Source organism: Haemorhous mexicanus, chromosome 8 (assembly GCF_027477595.1).
Source record: "Haemorhous mexicanus isolate bHaeMex1 chromosome 8, bHaeMex1.pri, whole genome shotgun sequence".
NCBI classification, from domain to species: domain Eukaryota; kingdom Metazoa; phylum Chordata; class Aves; order Passeriformes; family Fringillidae; genus Haemorhous; species Haemorhous mexicanus.
The window spans coordinates 27,868,215-27,895,573 of NC_082348.1; the positions used below are offsets into that span (position 1 = coordinate 27,868,215).

The 27,359-nt window shown below is 43.2% G+C and overlaps 2 protein-coding genes across 5 annotated transcripts; one reads left to right on the forward strand and one right to left on the reverse strand.

Moving 5' to 3' along the window:
• Positions 1-80: 80 nt before the first annotated feature.
• HSPD1 (heat shock protein family D (Hsp60) member 1) lies at positions 81-9,584 on the forward strand. The gene is made up of 12 exons (XM_059853357.1): positions 81-215; positions 981-1,156; positions 4,093-4,345; positions 4,848-4,930; positions 5,486-5,581; positions 5,879-5,972; positions 6,353-6,521; positions 6,771-6,870; positions 7,694-7,939; positions 8,143-8,317; positions 8,917-9,095; positions 9,185-9,584. The coding sequence occupies exons 2-12, from the start codon at positions 983-985 to the stop codon at positions 9,335-9,337; spliced, it is 1,722 nt and encodes a 573-aa protein (XP_059709340.1). The 5' UTR covers positions 81-215; positions 981-982; the 3' UTR covers positions 9,338-9,584.
• On the reverse strand, positions 9,516-27,220 carry COQ10B (coenzyme Q10B). Of its 4 annotated transcripts, XM_059853366.1 has the most exons (6): positions 26,875-27,220; positions 23,006-23,262; positions 18,237-18,383; positions 16,576-16,768; positions 14,467-14,568; positions 9,516-11,899 (listed from the first exon to the last, which is right to left on the reverse strand). In XM_059853366.1, the coding sequence occupies exons 2-6, from the start codon at positions 23,008-23,010 to the stop codon at positions 11,732-11,734; spliced, it is 615 nt and encodes a 204-aa protein (XP_059709349.1). In that variant the 5' UTR covers positions 23,011-23,262; positions 26,875-27,220; the 3' UTR covers positions 9,516-11,731. The 4 variants fall into 4 exon arrangements, with proteins under 4 accessions (XP_059709349.1, XP_059709347.1, XP_059709350.1 ...); XM_059853364.1 differs by lacking the exons at positions 23,006-23,262; positions 26,875-27,220 and adding an exon at positions 21,724-21,829; XM_059853367.1 differs by lacking the exons at positions 23,006-23,262; positions 26,875-27,220 and adding an exon at positions 21,531-21,700.
• Between the last annotated feature and the right edge of the window lie 139 nt (positions 27,221-27,359).

Below are 27,359 nucleotides of genomic sequence, written 5' to 3' on the forward strand. Positions count from 1 at the left end.
CGCAGTTGTAGGCGGCGGCCCAGCGCGGCAGGCGGGCTGTGGGCGGGCGCGGAGGCCATGCTGGTTCCGGGGCCGGGCGGCCGGAGCCGCACATGGGCCGGCGGCGACGCGGGGGCGGGGCTGAGGCGGTGAGTGCCGAGCGCCGCCCGCCGCCGCCGCGCCAGACGTGCCCCGCGAGTCCGCAGAGCCGCGGTGCTGCTCCCGCGCTGCCGCAGGTGAGCGGGAACGCGGCCGGGGCCCCGGATCCGCGCCGCTCTGCCTGGCGTGGGGGCCCTCACCCCTTTGGCCGCGGTCACCGCGGGGGCCGCGCACTGGGAGCGGCTGGGCCCGAGCGGCGGGAGCGGGGGGCGGCCGTGATGCGGGCGGTGCTCCCGGGTGGCGGGAGCGGGGCCTGCACCTTGCTGCGGGCGGGCTGGTGGTGGCGCGGCGGGTCAGCCGGGCGGCGGCGGAGGGCGGGCGGCGCTGACCTTGCTGCGCGTGTCCTGGTGCAGCGGCCATGTGCCCGCGGGGCCCTGCCTGCCGTGGGGGCTCCGCGGGCCCGGGGCGGCGGCTGCGGCCTTGTCTCTCTTCTCTCTGCCCTTGATGGCGTAGCGGGGTGGGGGAGCCTTACTCGAGCTCCCCTCGGCACGGCCCCGCTGCTGCAGCCGCGGGCGGGCGGGGGCGGCCCCCGCGCTGAGCACATGGAGCCGCGGGCGCTCCGCGGTGCCCTCGCCGTGTCCTGCCCCGCTCCGGGCGGGAGGAGCTCCCGCTGGAGGCCGCGCAGGGAGGAGCTGCTCCGCGCGGGTCGCGGCGTGAGGATCGGGGACACCCAGCTCCGTTACTTGCAGTTGCTTGTGTATCTCGATTTCAGCCAGTCGAAAAATTAGAGATTTATCGTGCCTGCTTTACTTCCTAAATCTGTTCATCCTCTTTTCCTGTAGAAGTAGCTGTGCAAAGCCGTAATGCTTCTGTTTTCCTCTACATTTCTTTTAATATTTTAGACATGCTCCGTTTATCTACAGTACTCCGTCAGATCAGACCCGTGTCCAGAGCCCTCGCCCCCCATCTAACACGAGCCTATGCAAAAGATGTGAAGTTCGGAGCAGACGCGAGAGCTCTGATGCTACAAGGAGTAGATCTTTTAGCAGATGCTGTAGCTGTTACCATGGGGCCAAAGGTAATGCAGGACTTGGAGTTTATGTTAGCACAGACCTGGCTGAAAATACTGTAACAGGGAACAGTTGTTGGGTTTCTCTCGGTGGAGCTGCACGATTGTATTTGCAGACCTGCACCGCAAAGGGGCTGGGGAATGGACAGGCTCCTTCCTGCAAGCTGCTGTAGTCCCAGGTCCACCAAAAGTGGGACAGTAGAGCATGTGCTTTTTGTAGTAACAAAGTAAAATTGTTTGGATTCCTGTGAAAGGTACATTATATTCGTCTAAACAGTTTGAAGGTTAAGGAGATGTGCATAATGTGTTACCAGCTCAGTTGATAACCTGTAACAGTGCAGTAGATAATGTAACTGTCTGTGCCATGGGGTCGGTTAATTAGCATGTGGGTGGCTTGGATTTTTTTATGAAGCTTGATTTGTTTGTTAATTTTTTTTTCAAAATTACCATTTTGTATTAGTTTACTTTTTAAATATTAACAAGCTTTAAAAAAGTATCCAAGTGTAATGTTGAGTTCTCAGTTGGCTGATGAATATTACCAGCCTAAGTGAAATTTCGTGGTAGAGGCATTCATTTGTGTTACCCTATATTCTGTCCTGTAAGGGAGATCTGGGTCTCTGGGCAAACCAGCTGTGGTATTCTGCATAGTCATGCAATGTGCAGTAGGGCTGGGAATGAGATTCCTCTTTTTGAGGAAGAGACTCTGATTTTCTTGGGGCTTATGTGAATATCTGTTGCCTGAACAGCATGTGTATGATAGTTCTTCTGAGGGCTGCTTGGTCTCTGTAACATTATTTCTTGTATTTTCTGCACATTTTTAGTGCTCTACCAGCTTCATTCAAAGGCAAAAATGCCATAAAGCTGAGCAGGTGAAGGTTAAGGAACAATTATGTCAGGAAACTGTGACTCCTTCCATAAAGGAACAAAGTTTAAGTGTAGTTGGTTAATTTAACTCTTGTTTTTTTGGATCAGGCTACTTTGTGAACGCTGAAGCACTGTTCTAATCCACTGCCTAAAGGGCAATTGCTGATGCAACTTCGTGTAACCTTAGGAGATTTTTGTGTGATTATGCTGTTCTTCATGTAAAAATGGAGAGGTTGTCCTGCAGTGCCTGAGTCAGCTTCTGGCATTTTTCAGAAACATCAGTCTGGGGAGGAAACCTCCTTTGGCCCTGTTCTACATTTTAAGGAGCCCAGTTTGCAGTCTCACACAATCTTTTGGTAGTGCTCCAGCATGTTGAACAGAACTGGTTTGTGTGGGAGCTCAGCTGCTCAACATGCCCGACCATTCTAAATGCCTGTGCAGTTACTGGTGGTGTTTGTTCCCTTCTTCAGGAACACAGGCAGGTGTTTTTGCTGAGAGCAAGCCCTTTTGTGAGATTTGTTAGCTGTAGGTTTTGTTGTGCTCCTCTTCTCAGAGCTGCAAACGAAACATTAGGAATAAGACTATATCAAGGTACAAAACACAATTAAGCAAATTATGAGACATTATATAAAAAATGTGCTGGTAGCATCCTCCTCCAGAGAGGAGTTCTCTTATTCTTTTATATTTAGAAGTGCAGGTCAAATAAAATAGTAGGGAATTCTTTTTGGCATAACTGTTCATGGCACAGAGGTAAATTTCCATGAGCTCTTCCCCAGGTTCAGCCTGAGGAACTGAAGCAGAACCTTGAGGCTGCTGGGGTGGTTCTGCTTCAGGAGCAGCGAGGCCTCGTGCCTGGCGGGCAGCCAGAGCTGCTTCAGTCACTGAGGCAGATGTGTGCGGGCTCTGGGCAGGGCAGGGGCACAGGGCAGGGGGCTCTGAGCGGGGCAGGGGCACAGGGCAGGGGGCTCTGAGCGGGGCAGGGGCACAGGGCAGGGGGCTCTGAGCGGGGCAGGGGCACAGGGCAGGGGGCTCTGAGCAGGGCAGGGGCACAGGGCAGGGGGCTCTGAGCAGGGGAGAGGCACAGGGCACTGCGGGAATCCTTGCCCAGCTGTCCTGGCACGTGATCCCCACCCTGGGCTGGGAGAGCTCTGGCAGGAGCCGGCGGGGTCAGCTCCCAGCAGGACCTGACCAAGTGAGGGGACTTGTGCAGGGCCACCTGGGAGGGACAGTGCTGATGTGGAGCAGTTGCTCTCCCTTCCCTCTTCCAGCAGCTCCAGCTGTCAGGACAGTAGAGGAGTTTCAGGGCAGCAGTAGACCTGAGGTGGCTCCTTGAGTTTCTGCTGCCTTCAGCTCCAAGTGGAGCGTGGTTGTTTGGGGCAGGTATTGGCCATTGAATTCACCTGTGAACAAGCAATGACCTTGTGCTGGTGCATTTGCCTTGTGGTCCCTGTGTGGATCACAGTTTTCCTGTATTAGCTGTATCTGTTAAACATAATACTCCAGCTTTTTAGTTGGATCCAAGCGTGAGCTAAGATGGGAAAAGCTTGGTAACTTGCAGTGTTCGAGAAGTTATTGTAACACATGAACACAAATTTGAAGTGTTCTCAATTGTCTTTGCTAATCACTATTTACTACTCACTACTGAGGTTTGCAAGTCTGCTTTTTTTCCCTTCCAGCTCATGCAACAAATTGAGTTTTGTATTACTTGTTTTTCAATCACAAAGAATGTTTATTGTGATCTGATGAAAATTTTGAAAATTTGGTTATTTGAATTTCTAGATTTCTAATTTTTGGCTGAAATTTTAGTATTAGAGGGAATATCTTCAGTTTTTTCTCTAAGGTCAGTGTTTCTTAATTGCAAACTTCAGCATTATGGCTGAAGAATGGAGTGTCATTCTGTGGAAGCATAAAGCCTTTGAGCCATTTTTCTGGTTTTGGAGAGCCTTGGTATTAAAGTGTGTGTTTGAGAAGTCCCATGTGTAAGGTGTTCAGCTATGACTGTTCAAAATTCTCAGTTGAGCTCTTGATGATAACATGCTTTGGGTTGGCTTGGATTTAAAATTCGGTTTTTGTCCCCCTAGGGAAGAACAGTTATTATTGAGCAAAGCTGGGGAAGTCCCAAAGTGACAAAAGATGGTGTGACAGTAGCAAAGGCAATTGACTTGAAAGACAAATACAAAAACATCGGAGCCAAGTTAGTTCAAGACGTTGCCAACAACACCAACGAGGAAGCAGGAGATGGTACCACTACTGCAACAGTCCTTGCACGAGCTATTGCCAAGGAGGGCTTTGAGAAGATCAGCAAAGGAGCCAACCCAGTAGAAATCAGGAGGGGTAACTTTTCCCTGTTGTTTTTAATATTTGATTGTTGTCTTTTATTTTTCATACCCTAAATTTGACTTACTTTCTGTTTGAAGAGCCACCATAAAGGGTTATATGATGTTTAGAGAACACAGTGGGGTGGTTTTTTTTACACTGCAGACTCTGAACAATCATTCATTTGTCTGATCGTTGTACTATTTTACATGCAGTCACCTTATTTAATTTGTTGTAAGTGAACTCCAGTTAAAGCCATTTCTAGGTATAATTAATACAATAGCCATGTAAACAAATCTCAATCATGAAAATGTCTCACACCAATTTCAAAAAACCCATCACTGCATACACAGCATGGAACAAGAACTGTTTGGTTTTGGACATGCAACCAGTGAATTTTTGCAGTGTGGACTTCTGTTTGAAAGCAAACCCGTTTGTTGTGGTGGGTGGGTGCTTGGTTTGTGTTTTCTGTGCTCTGTGCCTGGTTTTGTTCACTCACAAGTGCCCTGTTCATCCTCAGGGGTGATGCTGGCAGTGGATGCCATCACAGCTGAACTGAAGAAGCTGTCAAAACCTGTTACAACTCCAGAAGAAATTGCACAGGTAAGGAAAATAACACAATCAGATGTAACCCAAATTTAGGCAGCTGTTTCTCAGAAGAAGTTTTGTGAAGTTAGGTTGTGTGGATCTTGACACTGGGTGCTTTTCTGTGTACATCAGAAGTAGTCTTCAGTTGCACTACTAGAAGCTAGTTCAGAAGTGGGCAGATTTTTTTCACCTTCAAGTTTCATTCCAAAGTGTCTTAAAACATAAATGTGTGTCCTTGGGAAGAATTGATGGGAGCAAAGCTCTCTTGTGAATGGAAGTGATGGCAGAGCACTGAGGGTGTGACAGATCTGCTGTAGGAGATCAGGTTCAGGTGTGTTGGTGATGCTGGGTTATTTGTGCCTGGAGGTGGCCTGGGTGTGAGCCCAGAGCAGGGAATCTGGCTCTGTGCTGCAGCTGCCCAAGGGGCTGAGCCCTCCTGCTGGGAGTGTGCTGCACTCTGCTGCCCTGCCTTGTCAGAAATGTCAGCATTACACGTGGTTACTCTGATTTCTTTTATCACGAGGAAGCACTTTGCATTGGAAAATGAGATTAAATGTCTAATTCTTTCAGGTTGCCACAATATCAGCAAATGGAGATCAGGAAATTGGCAATATAATCTCTGATGCAATGAAAAAAGTTGGCCGAAAGGGTGTGATCACTGTCAAGGTAAGAACTGCCAAGTGACTGTCTCTTCTCCTGTTAGGGCTGGCTTTTGTCATGTGTGATGCTGCTGCTGCAGCTCACATTCCATAATTCCCACCACAATTCCTCTCCAGCTCCTTTAGATCAGAATTTGATCATTCTTCCATCTTACATTCTTTCTGTTTTGGAGAGAAACACATGAAACTCTGATGTAGGGGCCACAGCCTTTGAATCTGTTGTGCATGACATGCCCAAACTGTACCTGTACTTCTGTTAGCAAACAGGGGAGATTTTAATGCAGATTTCCTTACATCTAAACAGGATGGAAAAACTCTAAATGATGAACTGGAAATCATTGAGGGTATGAAATTCGACAGAGGCTACATCTCTCCATATTTTATTAACACAACTAAAGGTGAGTTAACAGTAAGTCATGTCAGACACCTTCCAGTGGCTTGTGTCAGTCAGAAATAATGGCACCTGTTAAAGGCTTTACAGTCCCTTATGCTGTGCACCACAGCAAATAGAGCAGGGGGTCCTTCCCTGTCAGAAAATGTGAACTTGGTAAAAGCTTGGAGTGCTGGGGGTTCCTTTTCCTTCTCTGCTCATCAGGCTGGCCTTGCAACACAGCAGAACAGTGGAGAACTGGAAGTGGAGTCTTGGAGAAAACAAGTTGTCTTTTTCTTAATGCAGTTGGAAAGTGCAACCATTGCTCCAAAGCACCTGCTTAAGTTAAAGAATGCTTGATGTGTGTTTGGAATGGAACTGTTCAGATAATGCATGTTGTTTCTGCAGGGCAGAAATGTGAATTCCAGGATGCTTATGTTTTAATCAGTGAAAAGAAAATCTCTAGTGTACAGTCCATAGTTCCAGCTCTTGAAATTGCCAATGCCAACCGCAAACCTTTGGTCATCATTGCTGAAGATGTTGATGGAGAAGCCCTCAGCACTCTAGTCTTGAACAGGTGAGACTTAAAATCCATTCTTTTCTGTGGTGTAAGGCTGGGTGTTCTCTTACCTGTGCCAAAGAAACGGCAGCTTTTAACACCACCATGCTTTGTGTCAGCTCAGGCAGAACTTCAGTTGTGTCCTAACTCCTTTCTGAGAGAAACCACCTCACTTTGTGAGGGTCTCTTCGTTTGCTTCACTGCTAGAGCTGCACTGAAATAATCTGGCTTAGTAATTAGACTCATTCTCTGAATTTTTGTCTTTAGGCTGAAGGTTGGCCTTCAGGTTGTTGCTGTAAAAGCACCAGGTTTTGGTGACAACAGGAAAAACCAGCTTAAGGACATGGCAATTGCTACTGGTGGTGCTGTAAGTAATGATGTTCTAAGTGGCTTTTTGCTCCAAGGAATGTTAATGCTTTTCAAGGAGGAAAATACTGTGCATTTTTAGGTCCTTGGCTTGTATTTGCTGGGTTGCAGGCTGTATTCTGTTCTTTCAAAAATGTAACAGTAACTGATGTTTGAAACTTCCTGTTTTTTAAAATGCAGACACTGATAATTGCTGTGTAATGCAGTCCTGGCCAACCATATGTCCTTGTAACTGACTGAAGTCACATGAGATTTCCTTGCAGCATTTAGATTTTTAGGGGAAAGGAGGAACTCCAAGGCAATTGTTGCCTCTATAAACAATTGCCTGAGCTCAGATGTGGCAAATATAATTATTTAAAATGTTTGGAATTGACTGAATGAATTTTCTTACTACTAAATTTGGCATATAGTTGATGCACTGATTAATGTCCCTTTATGCTGCCCTTTTTTAATATGCATTTCAAAATCATAGCATGATATTAGGACCCAGAGGAGACTGTTGAAATAAAACTTCATGTTTAAGGTAATGGCAGCACAAAGTAACCAACCAGCAAACTGTTCTTCAGTCAGTGACATGTCAATATCTGTAACTTCTCAAAATGCAAGGAGATAAGGGGTGACAGGACTGAAGGAAACACCATGAAACTGTGTCAGGAGAGGTTAAGGCTGGATATCAGGAAGAGGTTCCTTGGCCAGAGGGTGGAACTGCAGTAATGTGCTTATTTTGCACCGTTAGCCTGCTGTATGTGTTCATGTACTTATAGATAAAAACACCTGATGAGTGGGAACCTGTGAATTGCAGCTTTTCACATAATTTCTTTCAGGTGTTTGGAGAAGAGGGCTTGAACCTAAATGTGGAAGATATTCAGCCTCATGACTTTGGTAAAGTTGGAGAGGTCATTGTGACAAAAGATGATACCATGCTCCTCAAGGGGAAGGGTGAAAAGGCTCAGATTGAGAAACGCATTCAAGAAATAATCGAACAGCTGGAGGTCACCACCAGTGAATATGAAAAAGAGAAACTGAATGAGAGGCTGGCCAAACTCTCTGATGGAGTAGCAGTATTGAAGGTATGAACAACTTGGTAAAATCACAATGAACTAAAGCTTAGGCTTCTTGAGTGCTGAGGTGCAGAAGAAGACTTGCCAGTAATGGGAGAGGGTGGGTTGCCTTTCTGGCACTTCTTAGGCATTGGCTGCTTGATTTGGTGGCAGCAGTGCTGTCCCAGCCAGGCTCCTGGAGCAGCCCTTGACGTGTGCCTTGCTGCTGGCAGGTGGGCGGGACGAGCGATGTCGAGGTGAACGAGAAGAAGGACAGGGTCACCGACGCCCTGAACGCCACCCGCGCCGCCGTGGAGGAGGGCATCGTCCCAGGGGGCGGCTGTGCCCTGCTGCGCTGCATCCCAGCCTTAGATGCCTTAACTCCAGCCAACGAGGATCAGAAAATTGGTAAGCAAGCGACCTGAAGATGTGTGTGTAAGTGATACAAGCAGGCTTTCCCCTGTCCTGAGCCCCTCAGGTGGCTTTCAGTAAGTTTTTAGTTACTTGATCTTAGGAACATCACATTTCTTTGGTGTGCTGGTCTCTTCTTTTGAGTGGGAAGGAGCTTTTTCACTGCATTGCTGACTGGACTGTGTAAGACCCAGTAGCAGTAAAGCAGCAGTATCCCAGCACAGAGTGGCAAATGCTTAGACTTGGGAGCTGGCTGTTAAAGTCTTTGCAGACAAAATCTAATAGTGCTCAAGAGACTGTGTGGCAAATCAAATGGAAAAAAGCTTTGTGGCATGTTGCACATAAATACAGAGAGTAATAATACTTCTTACTATTTTTTGTAGAGGTAAAACTAAGATGTGCATGAATATCCTGCAGAGATTGCATTTGTTGGCAAGTGTCAAGTAGCAGAGAACGTTTCCTCCTGGAACTGACAAAAATAGTTAATGTTCTTTCTTGGAGGGTTTTCTCTCTGTATTCATCTCCAGCACTAGGGCGTTCCTTGGCAGTGGGAGTGGTGTTTGTACATGGAGCCCCAGCTATCCTGTTTCTTGCAGGCATTGAAATAATCAAGAGAACACTGAGAATCCCAGCAATGACTATTGCAAAGAATGCCGGTGTTGAAGGATCATTGATAGTTGAAAAAATCCTGCAGAGCCCATCAGAAGTTGGCTACGATGCAATGCTTGGGGACTTTGTAAATATGGTAGAAAAAGGAATCATAGACCCAACTAAGGTAATCTAAAGGTCCTCATTCTTAGCTTTGCTTCCTCCCACCTCCTGTGATGGTCAGCAGGTTTTAAGTAGTTTCTTGCTTATTTTTAGGTTGTGAGAACTGCTCTGATGGATGCTGCAGGTGTTGCATCTCTCCTATCAACAGCAGAGGCAGTGGTGACTGAAGTTCCTAAAGAAGAAAAGGAGCCGGCAATGGGAGGAATGGGTGGGATGGGTGGAGGAATGGGAGGTGGCATGTTCTAATTCCTGGGGTAGGGATGCATCATGAGCTGTGCTGTTGAAGACTGACAGTTCTGACTTCAAAAACTTGAGCTATCAGTGTGAGAGGATGGATAGTGACTGAAGTGAGGCTGGTGTTGAAAAGAATCACTGTAACCATCAGTTACCGGATTTCATTTAACACACGTGTAATTGTTTACAGTCATTGTCCATGCCTACAGATAATTTATTTTGTATTTTTTGAATAAAGACATTTGTACATTCCTGATAACTGGGTGCAAGATCCATCTACCAAGGTCCTGATTTGAACTTAATTAAGGCACTTGATCTTCTGTTTCAGAATTTCTTGGTGCTTGCCAGTACTAGAAAGAACTTGGAAGCCACTGTGCGTGAGACTAGACAATTGTGTACAAAGTAGGCAAATAGAGTTATGTGACCTTTATGTAATAAACTGCTCAAAAGTTTCAAAATGTATCACCTCCTTCATCTGCACACAAAGCCATAGTTATGGGAGAGCCTGGACAGCCTGCTGCTGCTTCTAAGATTTAGTAGAAATTGACACTTATGCTTGAAAAAGTGACAGGGCATTTCACTCCAAGAAACATTCCTTTGTCTAGAATGTTTCTCAGAAATGCAAGTGCTTTAATTTTGGTAAGAAATATCTAAGCTGAACTGCACTACAGTTCTTTGAAATATTAAACAATGCTCTGAAAACAAAGCACGTGCACTGAGTTTATTTTGCCCTATCTGGTTGTTTCACGTGCTGGAACAGGCCCAGTGTACCTTTCACAGTCCCAGGGCAAGTGAAGTGCCCCGAGGGTATCAAACAGGTGAAGTCTTTGCTAAGAAAGAGTTCTGGGGTTTTTAGATCTTCCTTTGCTCAGGTGTAATATGTGATTACCTCCTCACCTTGAGCCTTTCATTCTTCCCTTCCTCCTTTCTGGTAAGGGTGCAGGATTTAGTTATTTTGCACTAGAAATGTTGCTTTGCCTCTCTCTGTGTTCTTTGAGCTGACACCACCACTAACATTGTGCAGTCTTTTCTGTTTTCCAGCCTGCAGAACCATGGTGTTCCCAAACTTGTGTATATCTGATTACCTCAACAATCAAAATTGCTTTACATCTTCTCAGTTCTGTACAAATGACCTTGATCCACCTGTTGCTTTCCTCAGCTTCCTGCCCTTAATAAGAACTATCCTTCCACAGATGGGATGTGTGACATTCTTATTTTAAGTAAAATGATCTGAAACTGTTGCAGGGCTGTCTTTATTTTGAAACATACCTTTCTATGTTATTTAATATGCTGTTCTTAATTAACCATATGGATTACATGTGCTGCAGAGAAAGGAGCAGCTTAAGCAACTGGCCTGAAGCTTCACCTAATTTCAGTAAGGAAATTCAGTAATGCAAGGCAGCATAAAGTAAGGATTTAGAATCTGTTCACACCTATTCACTTGATTTCTTCAGAAACTGGGAAGAGAATATTCAGGAGTAGAAATACTGAACATGTATGTCATCAGGATGACATTATCACAGTGGGAGCATGGTACTGAAGAACTTCAAAGAATGAAGTTTTAGTGCTCTTTTACATGATTTATGGTGACAGCTGGCCTTGGCTGTTCTCTGCAAGGAAGCACAGGGCCTCCTGTTACCTGCTTCCAGGGAGGACAGCACGGGTACCTGGTTCTCAGAGGTAACACCTGCTTTAAAGTGTTCTGTTTGCATTAGGTGAGATGGAGGGAACCAAAGTGCAGCGTGTACCAGGGAAGGAGTGGCAAGGAGCAAGTTCAGCCTGCCAAATGTACCACAAATTCCAGACAGGTCCACTGGGCTTCACTGCCTGTAGCTGAGACTGCTGCACTGAGATTACAGTGCTCCTTATGCATTTCATCCCTGAAAACAAGAGTTCTGGAGCATTGCTAGTCACTCTAGGGGCAACTGGAGATCCCTGACTTACCTTTGCCATTCATTTGAATTCAAAGCACCACTCCTCAATGGCTGCCAAGCTGTGCCATTCTCTGGGAAGCCAGTGTGTCAGTTGGCCTCTGCTTGGGCAGAGCTGGCTGAGTTGATGCTCTGAAGTTACATTCCCACAAAGTTGAGTTAATAAGTTACAGTGCTGACAAACGCCAGGAGCTTGGCTAAGGCAGTGATTCCAGGAGCCGTTTGGCGTTAAACGGCAGCCGAGATAGCCTGGGTTACTGGAGCTGCCAGGTGTCTGTTACCGATAAGGCTTTAAGCTGCACTTGATTGCAGCTTTTGAACATTCTATGTCTGTCTGTCTGTCTGAGCAGGTGTGTTTGGCACAGGGTAAGATCACACCCAAGCTCAGATAAGAAATGAATGCCCCAAAGGAGGAGCACTTTGTACAAGTGAAGTGTACAAACAAGTTTATAGCTGAGGTTGTTACAGTTTCCCTTTACGTCTGATGAACTTCATGCAGCATCAGCTCCCGAGGGATGCTGGTTTCTGGGCCGTGGAGTTTGGCTGCTCTTCTTTCAAAGGCAGCAACCATCTGCTTTACCACTTCATCAAAAAATAGCGTAGCAAGTTTTGAGTGTAGAAGTGAACGAAATTCAAAAGAAATCTGTTTAAGAAAATAAAAGATAATTATTTTTCCTATCTATACAGTTGTAAAATGCTGTTACAAATAGACAACTCTGTTAAAGAATCTCCAGTGAAGGCTGCAGGTAAGTTGTAGAACAGTTAAAACTGAGGAATAGGTGAATGTGGCTGAGAAGGAAACCAATGTTCCTTGGTCTAAGGACTGTACTTCTGGGCTTTTCCATGAGAAGAACCCTCTCATTCAGTTCTCTGAAGTAGTCATTTACATCTACCTAAACTGTCTTTTCTTTTATAAGTGGTTCATCACAAAAGAGGTGTGGGGTAACAAAAAACTACTGACAAACAATAACTTGTTTTGTGCACAGAATTCACTTGAGGGACAAAAGTTGTCTGAAGAAAATCCTGCGTGGCAAGACAACAGACTTAACAGGGAAGCTGGAGCAGGCCCAAGAAACTTAAAAGTGACTTGAAGTAGCTACCTATTAAATGCCAGTATTTTAAATCAGTCTTTCCTTTTGGTGGCAGTAGTTCTGGTAGGTTCAAACAAGCAGTTTAATTACTAAAGTTACAGATTTGGTTTGTGTGTCACATCTCCCACCTGAACAGCTCCCACTCCCAACCTGACACCAGCAGTCAGTGAAATGGATTGGGAGTTAAGTCATTTTTGTTATTCCTGAAAAATCAGATTTAATGCCACAAGGAGCAAATACAGCCTCTCCCCAACTCCTTATGAGCAATGCACCCTAACTGCAAAGCAGTAGCACAGAAGTAATTAAACAGCTTGGCCCATAAGCCAAGTGTAGCTTCATTTACATTTGCTTGACCTCAAGCATCAATAAAATTAAGGTGCCTTTTGCAAGTCTGAGAGCTGTCATTTAGGGCATGCAGAGTTCTGCACAGTGGGCATGTGGAGTCTGGCATCATGGTCAGCAATTTTGTCAGTCTTAAAGGGATGGTATACATTAATGAAGTTTGCAGGTGGTGAAAATGGTGGTGTGCTTCAGTCTGTGAAATCATTTCAGAGCTGAAAGCAAAGTAGGAAAGGTTCCCTGTTGTAGGTAGATGTCTCCTGGAATCAGGCTGGCTGATACAACAGGCTACAACAGCTAGTGGGAACCAGCATAGCCTGAAACTCAAATAACATTTTCTTAAGCAAACAAGCATTCTTAAGTTGAAGTTTTCTCTGGAATATCTGTAATTGCAGGGCCTGTTTTGAGGAGTTTGTTGTGAAATGCTTATCATCCCTGCCTGCCCGTGCCCAGAGGCAAGGAACAGCAGGGCAGGAACTGCCAGAGATTCAGCTCAGCCAACTGCACTGGCTTCCTTTGCTGCCTCCAAACAGGGCAAGCAGTAAGATGTGTTGATAGTGTTCCCCCAAGAAAATGAAAATGTCCACATTCAGTTCAGTTTTGATTCCATTTAACTGAAGTTCTTGACCTGAAATGTCAAAATGTGGCTTTGGGTTGTGGAGGTGTGGTGCTGCTTTCTCACAGAGCCTGTATGTAGATTGTAGGCTTTAAAAAGTTGTTTAATTCAAGTTTTTTAACTGATTTATGGCTTGGGTTAAAAGATAGCTTATATTTGTTAGTAAAAAAACCTGACACTTATTTGCCTAAAGAAATACAAATAACATGAACACATAACATGCAAACCATTAACATATGTGGTTCTTTGAGCACCTGTAGATAAATTTTTACTGTTGAACTGTATGAAGTGCAATATAGTAATAAGCTGAAAGTTAATAACCCAAGGAGGTTAATGTGCTAGTTTAAAAATACTCCAAAAGCTTTTTCCTATTCACTGAAGATAATTTTCAAAGCAGGGTATTCCAGCAGATGGCAGCAGGATTAGCCCAGCTCGGTGTACTTTTGCAGCCTGTTACAACCCCCAGCTCAATGCTTTGTTACACGCTTTGTTATAAAATGCAAGAAAAAAACGTGATGGCAGACAAACCAGACAACATGGAAAAGCAGTAACTGGAATGGAAACAGCTTTTCTGGGAGTGCAATCAGGCTAAATCAGGTACTGGATTTAAAGAGCAATACTTTTGGGCTGCAGTGATATCCCATCATAGATTAGAGACAGCAAAAATCTATTACACTTGTATTAGAGAAGGAAGGAGTAAGGCTTGAAATACGTGAAAGAGTAAAACTGGAAGACAGGAAATTGAACAGACCAAACTGCAGCCCAAACAGGACAGATGGCAGAACACTGACTGTCTGGTACCAAGGGCATTTAGGCTGTAGAGTGATTAAAGAAAATAGCAAACTATAGTTAGCATTTCTCCTGCACTGGACTGTCTAAAAACTTCAATGTGTTTAGAACAGTAGGGTGAGAGGTGCCAGTTCTAGACTGTTTCATGACACATGGACACCTCACAGAAGGCTGCTGTTTCTGAAGGATACTGAAGGGGTTTCCAGCAGTAAAGTTTGCAAAATATTTTTTGGACAGAATTTACTAAAGCTAACTTGTTTTCTGTGTGTAAGTGTTTAAAGAAGCAGTACAGGCATTTAAAAAAGCCCCCTCAGTTGAAGATAAGTGTTTCTATGTGCTGCTCCTAGCATGTGTAGTTTTAATTACCATACTTACTGAAAAATCCAATGTACATGTCCTTGGATAACCAGGGATACCAGGGCTCAAACGCCACACTGTTTCCAAGTGATTAAAGAGCTTTCCATCTGTGCATGATGCCTAAAATAAAGTTTTGAAAATCAAGCTACAATTAGGCTTTTACAAATGTGACAAACAGGTATTACTGAAGCTTGTGTTTGCTTTTTGTTAAACAGTGATGGTCATGGCATGGTTAAACCAGTTCTTACAGCACAGCCAGCATGAAATCCAATATGCAAAGATGTCAGTTATGGCAAAATACCTGAGGTCCTTCCAAGGCAGAGGAAAATACTGTGTGTGAGTGTCATAAAACAGATCTGTGGCATGATGCATAGAACATCCAAATACATAACCTCAACTGGCTTGGAATTTGTTGGGAAAATTTCTGTAACTTTTTCTTGGGTGAATTTTTTACAAGTTCTTATTGCTAACCCAGGGAGCTCTGCTCCAACAGACTGCCCCCAGGGAATGGGTGTTGCTTGGCTTGGAGAGCTGTGCTGAGGTGAATCATCTCAAAGACTAACCACCATCACAAAAACACCTACATTTCTCTTTCCAGGAATGAGATAATGCATGGCCTTGCTACTTCTATATCAAAAGAGGAGTAGAGGGAAGATTAGATACAAAGAGCTGGCCCTACTGCTATCAAAACAGCAGGAAAAATGGGAAAACTGCCACTGTGTTCCCCTTTCTCCAAGTCTTAAAGTAGCAAACTCACTCCATGCTTTCCCCCTTGGCAAAAACTGCTGTTACCAATCTGATTTTTCCATTGTTTAAGCCCTAAAATGGGAAAACCTCTAAGCAACAAACCCATTCCCATTTTGTGCCTGAGCAGCACGCAAGGTTCCTTTGCCTGGAGTTGCTTGAGAGGACAGTGCACACAATCACTTCCCTAGAAATGTTCCTGCAGTTCTGTGGACATAATGTAAACCTCTAGGAAAAGTAATTGCAGCAGAGAAAAGGCTAATGAGCCTCGGGGGAGGCAATCTGAAGAAATGGCTTTCCTCACCACTTTTGTGAGTCTTTTTTCTGAGACAAGAATTCTTCTTTTGAATGAATTGAGGGAAAAAAGAGGTGGTAAGCCAATCTGATAGCTGTGTGAAAGAAAAAAGCCTGTCTTCTTAGGAAACTGTAGAAAAGGAAAGCTCTCAGCATGTAAGTCACAGATTTTCCATTATAGCTGCTCAACTTTTTTTTAATAAAGAAAGATTTTTTTTTTCATTCCAGAATCGGTAAGGCTATTGAATAAAGGCATTTTGCATATTCCTTTTCCAATTTACATCTCCCCTGTACTTCAGAAACTCATTTTCTGTTAAGTGTCTCTTATTAAGAAGCCTAGAAAAGAATAGTGAAATAGAATTTTCAAACAATTATCTTGAACAGCAATCAAATGCTATAATTTCTACTAGCTATTCCAAACCAATCAGGACCTGCCAAGGGAGAGGCAGTTTTGCCATAAGGAATCTGTTCTGAGCCATTCCTTATGAAGACACATTTGAACATATAAGACAAATAGAGCATCCAGGCATCATCATTTAAGATATTTTACTTGCTTTTCTCTTAATTATTGCTCTTGAAAAGCTGAAAGGAAAAACATAACTGCTTCTCTTCTGAAGAAATTAATTGCAAAAAAAATTTACTTTAAATCCATACTTCTTCTATCTCTTCAGCACATTGCACTTAAGCTTAGCCTTTTTTTAGGCTTATAATATCATCTAGTTAAAATTGTGAGAAAAAAATTAAAGACAGATAGGAAGTTCATTAAGATATCAGCAGCTAGAGTTTTCAGATAACTTTTAACTGAGTACTTATTTTGCATTCAGAGAGGCTTGGATAAAATTAAGAAAAAAAAACAGAAAAACAAAACAAAAAAAAAATCCAAAAATGTTAATATATTCTTTTTAAAACACATTCAAATTCTCCCCAGTTTATCTAAAGTCTTTAAAGAAAAGCAACACAAGTTTTGAGCCACACAAAGAACTTCCAGCATTGATTTTGTTTTAAGGCAAGATGTTCCTGGAATATTCAAATTTCAACAAACAAAAGTTAAGGAAAATTATGGTTAGGAGAAAAGAAAACTGCAATTACCTTAACTAAATGTGGTCTCACTAGGGTTACAATTGATGTGTATCTCTCTACTACAGGAGGGAATCCTATTTCCAGCTCTGCTTTGCAGTACCCAGAGCGCCTCGAGAGTATGTCTGACTTCTTACACCAAGGAACAAAGAGTTTGTAATTCTCCACAACAGCAACAACTTCATACATTTCCTGCATGGAATACCTGGAAATGGACACATGAGTGTTACAGTTACAAGGTATTTAAACTTCCAGCGAGTATTACAAATTTTCAGAGATGGTATACGTGGCATAGGCAGTTGAAAGGTGGACATAGTCACTACCACTGGTTTTGGGAATTGAAAATGAAGCTTTGCTAATTAACAGGAAAGAAAAGTAATGCACTGGTTATTGTTTTTTGCATAAAGAAGCAAAACATCACACACTATCCAGCAGTAACTTTGGTGAATAATGAACCTAGTGCCTGCTACTTTCTGCAATATCAGGTAAACATGCACACTCTTCAAATGGAAACATTTTTTCCAGCACAGCTGTGTCTTCATTTAGGCAGATGTTGGACATTGCACCAAAAAAAAAAAAAATATTATCCACACTTGATGGCTCCCAAAACAAGGTGTACCAAAACTCAAGTACTATATTTCATAAGATTTAAACAGAGGAGCACCACCTTCCTTATTTGAGCCCAAATAAAAAAGCTTAATTAAAAAAACAGATGGAATGGAAAAACCTTCCAGCATCACAGAATGGCTGATGTTGGAAGGGACCTCTGGACCTTGTTTTGTCCAACACCCCTGCTCAGGCAGGATATTGAAATCAGATCAAATACTATGAAGGCAACGTTTTAGCTGATTCTGCTGTAACATGGCAAAGTATTACATAGCTATGGGTTTTAATTTGTCATTCTGACTCTGAAGCAGATGGGATTAAGCATGTGCTTAATTTCCTTTAAAATGAAGCATATGTTCAACAGTACTTAGCAGTGAGGGCTATTGGACAAAGGCCCTCTTTAAGTGGCTAGGCAAGATCTGCTGCAGTTCAAGAACTATCAAAACAAGGAATGTTAAGTATAGCAAAAAAAATATGCTAATAAACAGTTCATACTGTTGTGGACCAGAGACTGGGCAAATCCCAGTATCATTAAATGAACTGGGATTTTCCCACTAGCTCTAAGGCAAACAAGGTTTCAAAATCTTTTTCTGTGTGAAGTTTCTTCATCATAGAACGAATTATTTTTCTTCTTTTAAAGAAATAAGAAAATCTTGAGAAGTATAATATAATGTAAGTGCAAACACTAGCATGTGTTTGGGAGAGAATGGAACAGGGTTTTCACACCTGTTGACTTATTCACATTTTACTAGATGGAATTCTTAGTGTATTACTCCATTTCAAGGTTGGTTTTGTTTTGTCATGGAATGGAACAGTTATTTCTGATGTTTCTTGCTATAAACCAAGGGCTTTGGGTTCCTACTTTTTTTTAATATTAACTTTCAGACTGGTAAACCTAATCTCTACAAATTCTGAAAGTCAAAACTCCTTTCTAGGTTCCCAGAGTCTTGGGGACAAGTATCTTCAGGGATACTCAATTTTTTGAACTACTCATGTTTTGGATTAATTACAGCAAATACCAAATCAATAAGCACTTAAAGCATCTGTGTCCACAGTTTTATACCAACCCTATAATTCTTCTTTCAGAATATTCTTTTCTTTTATTTATTAGTGGTGCAGCAACATTGAAGAAGTTTCTTGAAAAAGTATGGCTCATTACAGGTACTTGCAAAGGAGAAGTTCTGGTCATCAGAATACCACAAGAAGCCAAGTGCCTGAAAGAGGGAAAATGCTTTTAGATGTGTTTCATATCAGCAGAATAAAGAACAATGCGTTCAGGTGAGACAAACCATCTCTTGTATAACATTATAGAAAATGTCAGCCAGATGGAAAAATGAAGGCTTGTAACAATATAAACTGTCAAAACCACAAGGGGCACCTTTTTTTTTCCCCTAAGAGAAACTAAAAATAGCCCCCAGTCATGCCAGAAGTAACTGGCAGAGTAAAATACAAAGGGCCTCATTAACCACTGGCTGCATGGCAGCTTGAGTTCAGCTCAAGTCTCACATCACCTAGTCTGCAGAAGAGGCTTTCTCTATAGCAAAAACAGGCATAGTTTGCAAAATTTTACCTTTTTGGAATACACAAAGTAGAGGAGGTTTCACTTGGAAACAGAAAGCTGAACTCTGCTATAATCCCTCTCTTGAAGGGACAATTTCATTTTGGAAGTCCTTTCAGAAGGTGCTTTGTTTACTCAGCTTTCAACATTTCCTTCAGAAAATATCACCAGAACCTTGGATGCAGTGTTTTCATAAGTAAAACTTAACAAATTACCTTTAAAACTACCAGTAATTCTAAGATTGCACCTCAGTGTTCTCAGTGAGCATCTGCACTAAAATCTAACAAGTATTCACCATGTGTAACAGTTCTGCTAATCATTGATTTTCCTCAGATCAGGTCAGTCAAGATGCAAAATGCTGCCTGAGAAGCTCTGAATTTTGGCACCAGGAAAGTAAAAATGCCACTATTTGCCCACAGTGACTCTACAAACATAAGCTAACGAGTAACCCAGGTCTTTTACTGATCTTCCTCTAACTATATAATCAGGACTATACTTCTGGATTCACGTGGTTAAAAATGGAGCCAACCTCTTTTACTCAGAACTAGGCTTCTTTGGGGTTGGGTTGGTTGTTTTGTTGGTTTTTTAGACACAATGAACATGTAGATGCCCTTTTTCTTTTTTTTTTTTTCTTTTTTTTTTTAACCAAACACCAAATTAGTCAGCAAATTAGCTACCAATTTGGAATTAAATTTAATTTAAATTATCAACATGATCTTTAAAAATCAGCATAATTTAGAATTCTAGTGAAATACAGTAGTTACCCATGACTGAGCACATCAGCTTACATGGTCACTGTATTAGGAGTCAGGTAAATAAGAAAGTGGTAGAGTTTAGAGGAAAATAATCATTAGCAGCTGGTTAGAAACAATCTGTACAGACTTTTTAAAAACCAGCTATGCAACTGGGATATGAAGCATGATGCCTGAAAACACACTGTGAACACTCCTAAAATGGGACAGAAGTATTGTGTCAAAATTAAGAGAGGATAGGTCCACTTTAAAAGCCTTTAGACTCTGCAAATGTTTGTAACAGTATCTCATAGGATGTGGACAAAGCCTGTGTTTTTTCCAGACAGACCATACAAGACTGTTAAGGAAAAGCTTTGACAGGAATGCTGGGAGAGTGCCAGTAGCATTGTAGCTGCCTCAACCAGATTCACAGAAGGTGTTCCAATGTGTGGAGCAGACCTCATTCTGCACAGCTGATTTAAATTCCATTATCTGGGGCTACGTACAGGACACAGTCCAAACCAGTCACCAGGGTTTGTCTCTTGGTTTGTTTTTTATTGTAATGCCATGCCAGTCTGTTGTTTCATGCAGTTTTATCTAAACTTCTTTCAGCCACAGGGCTGAAAAACAATCCCTACAAATAATCTCTCAGCTGCTGAAAGACTGTGTCCTTGCCACTGGAGGAAGGCAAGGTTAAGAGGTTGTAATGCTAACAAGTATGGTGAGACTCCATCCCTCTCCCAATTTAATCTGAAGAACAGATGCTGTGAGAATGTGCTGGGCTGGGTCCCAGGTCAGGAAAACAGAAATCCCCTGGTTTCCATGGCCTGTCATGTGTTTTTGTGAACCTGACCTGGGCCACTGAAGAAAAACCAAGTCCATTCTAGAATTCAGACACACCTGCCACCTCTGTATTTATCTCCTGCCAATGACAGACCCATCTCCACTCACTCCTGCTACTCACTGCTTCCTCCCTGAGCACTTGGGGACTGATCAAGGCATCACCCAACTCCCATGACCTGAAAAGGAAGCATTTCTGGAGTATGACATGCACATGTAAGTGATCCATATTCTGTGATTTTATAAAAAAAAAAAAATTTAATATAATTACACAATTTTCTAAGCCTGAAAAATTAACTTTTTTTAAAAAAATGGCTCTCTTAACTCCTCAGTGTAAACACTGAAATTAGTGCCAGGAGCATGCCAGGGCAAATGTGTTTACTACAGCCCAGCTGATACTTTCATCAGGTTAGTGATATCTGACTTCACAGTCTGTGAGACACAAGTTGATCCCATTCAAATTCTTTGCTAACAGCTGATTGTATCCCAAAAAACGAGTGTACCAGCAAGTGTCCTCACTAGCATCTCAGTCTGAACAAGCACACGAGACTAATTTACCACCTGAGCCCTTGAAGCCTGCTGCTGAGCACAGCGAGGTTCTGCCGAGCCGGCAGCAGGTACCGAGTGCATTCCCGGGACAACTGCAGCAGTGAAGCGTTCCCAGCTCCAAGGCTTCAGGTAGCACAGCACTGGGTCTGATCCAGCTTGTGCTTGCTTAAAACCAGCTGCCAAGGTCCTTGCAACTAGAAACATTTTTAAACATAGTTTGCAAGCAGTTACTTAATGGGTTTCCTTATACCAAACACCCTTCCAGATTTTGCCCTGGAGACTCTAATAAATTACTCTTTAAAACAGCAATTTTGTTGACCAGGACTGAACAAATTTAATATTGCAGACACAACACTGAGATTATACCACAAAGAATATACAGTAAAAAATGTGATCCAATGTTACGTTTGACCACTGAACAGTTAACAATTCTGTCAAATGACTGCATGAAATTTAACATCATGAACCAATCTCTGTTTCACTTTTTGACAGTTTTTATAAGGAGGACAGAGTTTTTCAAAGAAACACAGCAGCACTGCCATAACAGTGCTAACAGGTGAACCTTTTATACTAAGATTTTCAAATCGCACTCTCTCATTTGCTTGCTTTTTTTTCTTTCAGATGAAAGGTTAACTCTTCACCAAAGCATATTGTTTTCCTCAAGCTGTTGCAGCAAGCCTTACACATGCTCAGGTGAGAAGGAACTTCTTGCATTATCTGAAGCGGAAAACAACCGGGCGCTTCCTCAGTTTTGAAATCCTTTGACGGATTGCTCACAACTCTGCCACTGTCTCGGGCTAAGAGGAGGCGAGTTTCTAACCGGGAAACCGGCCCCTCTCTGTCACGCCCGCGGTATCCGCGCCTCGCCCCGCGTACCTGGCGGCGGCCCCTCCGGCCAGCGCCCTGCCGAGCGCCGCACCGCTCCGCGCCATCCCGGCCGCGCTGCTGTCGCCGCCCGTGGCTCCGGTGGCGGCGCGGAGCCGGCCCGCCCTGCCTGCGGGGGCGCGCGGTCACGGGACAGCGCGCGCGCCCGCGGCGCTCAGCCTGATTGGCCCGGCGGCGCGCGAGCCCCGCGCGCGGCCATAATTGGGCTTGAGCGCGGGGGGCGCCCCCACCGAGCGGCGGGAGCGGCTTCGGCCCCGTGTCCGGCCCCGTGTCCCTGTCCCATGTCCCTGTCCCATCCCCCGCAGAGCGCCTGACCCGGGCGGGTACGCGGGAGGAGTCGCTGGTGCTCGTCCTGCCTCTGCTCGGTGCGTGCTCAGGGTTACAGTCAGCAAGAACTTAACGGTAGGGCCACAGAGCTGCCTGTAATCACAGAGCACCGGCTGACCACAACGTGGGCCAAAGAAATCACTGATTTACGCTTTCTCGTAATTCACCTCTCGAATACAGCCTCTCTCAAGGAAAGCGTGTGCTACAATTACTCTGCGATTGGAGACTTGCTGTTTAAATATAACGCATCACACTTTTCATATTTTGTGTAATATGTGTTACACATAAAGTGTTAAAAGATAAGACTGCAAAATCTATTTCCATAAAATAGTTTGGGTTGGCTTTCTTTTTTCTAATTTTTTTTTTTTTTTTAATTTAGTAGCAGGTCTAGTCTTGAGTGGGAATCTTGAACTAAGACTGGTATTTTCACGTCCTGAACTTGACTTGTGTCTGGGCTGTATGCACTAGAAAACCAGCCTGGATATATTGCCAGCAACGTCCCTCCAGCAACTGGACGAACCCATTCCCACCCATTTACTATGTAAATGAAGCAATTTTCGTTAAAGCTCTTGAATGTTGAATGAAGTGAGAAGATTTCTATGCAAAAATAACAGTTCAATTATATAAAACTACAACATCCTCTTCAGAAAAGTGATCCTTTTAATTATCCCAGCCTCCTTGCCATTAGCAGAACCACCCATCATTAAATAAGCACACCACCAATTTGGATGACAGACTCAATGGAGCAGCTTTTACTTCACCACCTCAGAGTATGGTGTTTTCCAGATAAGCTGTCCTGCAGCATGTCTCATTACCTTGATGAGAAACAGAAATCAGTAAAAACCCATATTCTCTAGTGCAGGTGAAAAACAAATTGCAAAGACAGAAATACAAACAAAGCTCCAGTCCTATGTTGTCCTCCCCTCCTCTAACCCTTTTTACTAACCTCATCTGTGTGTTCTGCAACTTCCACGAGTGCTGCTGTTATTTGCTGGATTCCCTGTCTGCCATTCTAGCTTGCTCAGTGGATCAGGAAAATTTCCTCTTACAAAGACTGATGTCGTTCAGTGTTTAGAATATTTAAAGAGCATTGAGAAGTTCAAGGTGATGGATTCTGAAGGCACTTAGAGGGGGTTTTGCCTTTTCTGTTCTCTCTTGGTAGGTTCAGGATTAAAGTTCTTAAACTTTGCTTGATACCTGTTGCTGGAAGAGAGAGCTGTATTTACTAACTTTGACAGGAAGAGTGGCCCAAATTAATCCTTAACACAAGAGGGATGCAAGACATTTCTGATACACTAGAAAGAGATGTACTGTAGAAACACACAGGTTGGTTTTTTCCTAAATGTTATTTTTTATAAAACTACCATCATTAGAAGGTTAGGTTTAAATTTAAATTCTGATTATGAGGTTTTTAGTATTAAAAACAATAATTCCAATGACACCTTTCAGTGGGCAAAGACTCAATCTTTGATGAGGAGAGCATATTCTTGTGTGAAAAAAGGCTATTTTTTATTCACCTCTGTTCCTGCAGATGAGTGAAAAGAGTGGTTTAGTATGTTCCTTAAACAACCAGAGATATGCTGAAGAAAGCAAAAATATAGCCATTGTGTTCCTGTTTGTAAATGGGTTTTGAACAATATTTGCTTTGAAAGAGCTCAAAATATCTCACAATTATACACGTAGGCTTGCAAAAATTATCTATTAATCATGATATTAATCAGGATATAAAATCACATAATTTTTAAAATATTTCAAATAGCACCAGTGAACTTGGTGTTAATAATAATTGAAGTATTTGGCTGTAAATCTGTTGTGTAAAGGATTTGACTTGTTTGATCTTCCTAAGGTTTTGGTGGGCCAAAATATCAAAAAAACGTTTAAATCTCAGTACATATTTGCTCACAGCCAGTTTTGAAATCCAGCTGCTCTGTTCTTACTCTGTCCCACTTCCAAAGCAGTACTGTCAGTATTTATTCAAGTGCTCAGGAAGAACACGATCTGCACCCAACCATGCAGAGCCCGGGCTCAGCTGGGGCAGGCTGGGGGAGGATCGCTGCAGGTGGGGAGGGCGTGTCTGCAGCAGTTAGCCAAGCACCGTGCCCCTGCCAGCCCTGGGGACTCTGCTAGCTGGGACAAAGGGCCTGAAGCCTGGGTCCTCTTGGCAGAAAATCCACAGAAACACCCTCACACTCCCTCAGGGGAGCCCACAGGGCTGTGGGAGCACAGATGACCGTCCCATCCCATCTTTGATTTATGTTCCTCAGCCCACCCTTACCGGCAGTGACACAAATGGTTTGGTTCAGGTTATGCACATCCTGCAGAACACAATGCAGCCCTCATTTGAAATCCTCCAAAAACTTATCTTCCAATGTGTGTTTTTTAACTCACTGGCTTTCCAGTGACAAAAAGGATCCTTTGTACATTATTTCTTTTTGACATCAGAAACAAAAATGGGACTGGAAGAGATTTTATTTTGTGCTATTTTTTTTCTTGCTCATATTGTTTGAGAAGTTTCTACAGAGTTGAAAGAGCTGGTGTGGTTAAATCCTCTCTTTGTTTTAAGAACTTCTGCCCTTATCTTTAATAGACACATGGCTGTCAGTGAACTGTCCCTGGCACCTGAAGCTAAGCACAGACCTGGGCAGAATGAAGAACGAGGAGTTTAGCCAGCTTTTAGCTTTTTGCATAATGTCAGCTTATTGTATGGCTCTTTACAGCAGTGGGTGGGGGAAAATGAATACAAATAAAAAAGTTACTTTTGGAAGAAGCAGCACGAGGATGTAGTCAAAAGCCTGCCTTCTTTGAGTGAACCAGTGCCAGAAACTTCTGCTGGCACAATAGATGGGGTCAGTCAAGGACAGGCAAAGAGTCTGGATACTTCTTTCAGCAGCAGTGCCAGCTAGTGACAGCTTAAGCTGCCCTTGAAATTGGACCTGAATCTTACATAAAGCGGGACCTTGAAGGTCTGTTACTTGGGCATGATGCCAGATCTGCAAAGCTTGTGGGCTCTTAAATCCAATCTGTTTCAAATCCATCCAGGAATCTCTGTGAACTCTGTGTTCCCTTGTATGTGTGGGAAAGGGATGGGGACTCAGTAGGGCTGGTACAGCACTAAGTAACACCCTGTCCGTATGCTGTGGAAGCTGTGTGATGGAGTTAATGTTCAGGAGGCAGAAGTACATATTCAGGCATTTGACAGGCAGCCAAAAAGAACCCAGGGCAGCATACAGAATTTGGTGGAAAAGCAGAGAAGAGACACAAGCAAAAGGCAAAAGTTTTCTCAGTTTCATCATAGCACAATTTCTGTTAGCACTCAAAACACGTAAGTCCCTTTTATGTGTGAAATGGCACATTCCAGAATGATTACTTTAGAGCCTTCCTTGGGACCTCATCCCTAGCTTAGGTCTGCTTAATAACAGAAGAAATGAAATTTTGTAACTGTTCTGCTTAACATAAGCTGGAAGTCAGGCTGAAGAAAGGAGAGAAAGTTACTGCCAATTGATCTTCGTAGGGAATCTGAGCATGTGACATTTACTTAAAATAGTTACATGCATTAAATTCTGGCAGTAGGGAATTAGTTTGCCTCAACCTTACTGTCACATGTCCCTGGGCAGCTTGGTAAGTATCTCCTTTTGTGGCCCATGAGTCTGTGCAAGTGTGTCTTTCTAAAAATGAAAATATGATTTTAACAACACTGAGAATAAAGGACAGAAGACTTTCTGCACCTTCAAGTGGCAGTTACTCTTAACATTTGAATACATGCAGTTAGTAAATCATTAAAAGCAGAACTGTTCAGCAAACTCCTGCAAACCAATCAACACAAAGCAAAGACTGACAGATCTTTAGATCAGTTGGTCAATCAAATACACATATTAACACAGAAACATGAGCTTCACATTATTTTCTTTAAGACAACCCTCAACTACCAGCTTACATAAGGGGAGTGATTAGTGAAGAGTCAATTTGAGTTTTGTCATCATGCACTTATCACCCTTTTCAGAAAGAGTTTATGCATTTTACCTGACAGAAAGTTCTCAAGTTGACTTCGCTTGTTGCAGAGGCTTCTGAGGAGATTAGGGACTTAGCAGGTTTTACAATAAAACATATGATAATAAATAAACTATAGAAGTTTACACATTACACTGTGTTATGAAATATCATTGCTGTGCTGTATCATTAAGCAATTGTGGACTTTGTACCTAGGTTGCATAACCAGCCTTGGTGGTTTACTACTACTAAAAGTTGAGACAATAAATAACTAGCTTGTTCACAACACTTGACTGTAAGGGGGGAGTTCCCAGGGCTTTGCATGTGGACAGAATCAGTCCTAATCAGTTATTAGGTATACAATAGACAGTGATGCTGAAATGTGTGCATATCACATGAACAAAACTCGGGAAAAAAGTTAGTAATTCCCAAATGAAATGTGGAAGTGGTGTGAGGTCAGTTGTTGCAGAACAGCTAAACAATTCGTTTACATCCCCACCTAAGTCATGTTCATAAACATCTGATTGTTCCTCCTCTCTTCTAGACTATATTGAGTTTGCCCAAGTCTCTGTTGAACGCCATCAGTGGCTTTGACTGAGCTGAGTAAAGTGAAAGAACTGCTTTCCAGGTTTTGTATGCAACACAATTTTTAATGGCCTGGAGTCAGACTTAACTCCACTTAACTATCTGCAACATATTGCTACAGATAGTTGTGTAGCTTTGATTTCCCACGTCATGCGTTTCTGACTATTTTTGCCACTTTGAATGCAAATAGTGATTTAAAATTCCAATATGTAGTAACCTCTACTTTTTGTTGTTGAAGCTTACCTCTGTGATCTTAGATTATTTAATGTCAGATGATTCTTAATTCCTTCTTCCACCTGCCAGTTTAGTATATCTGCCAATTTCGTAAACACAGCTACCCTTCCCTCTTTCGAGCCTTTACCAAAATACTGAAGAGACTTGACCTGCCTGAAGGGCTGGAATCCAGTTAACCCCCATCTTGTAGCAATAAACATATATCTGCTTTATTCTGATATCTAGCCATCCGCCTGTTGGCACTGAGCCAGTTACCCTGAGCAGCTGAAACCCACGTCAAGCAGTTTGGCAAAGAAGAGTTGAGCACCCAGATTCCAGGGGCCAGCCCTCAGTGGCTGTGGGAAGGAAGTTTTCAGGAATCCGTCCCGTATTTGGCTCCTCCATTCCCCCCCACCGGAAGTTCCCTCAGGGCTAGCCGGGCTCAGCACGCGCCCCTCCCTCCCCCCCGCTGCTTTCCGCACGGTCATTGGCTGGCCGCGCCGTCCATCAGGTTG

Excerpts from the sequence above, each read along its gene's own strand:
- HSPD1 (XM_059853357.1), top strand. The coding sequence starts at position 983 with ATGCTCCGTTTATCTACAGTACTCCGTCAGATCAGACCCGTGTCCAGA. Across the intron at positions 5,973-6,352 it reads TTTTATTAACACAACTAAAG|GGCAGAAATGTGAATTCCAG; the intron begins GTGAGTTAACAG and ends TTGTTTCTGCAG. Across the intron at positions 6,871-7,693 it reads CAATTGCTACTGGTGGTGCT|GTGTTTGGAGAAGAGGGCTT; the intron begins GTAAGTAATGAT and ends AATTTCTTTCAG.
- COQ10B (XM_059853364.1), bottom strand. The coding sequence starts at position 21,779 with ATGGCGCGGAGCGGTGCGGCGCTCGGCAGGGCGCTGGCCGGAGGGGCC. Across the intron at positions 16,769-18,236 it reads TCTGAAAGAAGAATTATAGG|GTATTCCATGCAGGAAATGT; the intron begins GTTGGTATAAAA and ends GTCCATTTCCAG. Across the intron at positions 11,900-14,466 it reads CATGTACATTGGATTTTTCA|ATTTCTTTTGAATTTCGTTC; the intron begins GTAAGTATGGTA and ends TTTCTTAAACAG.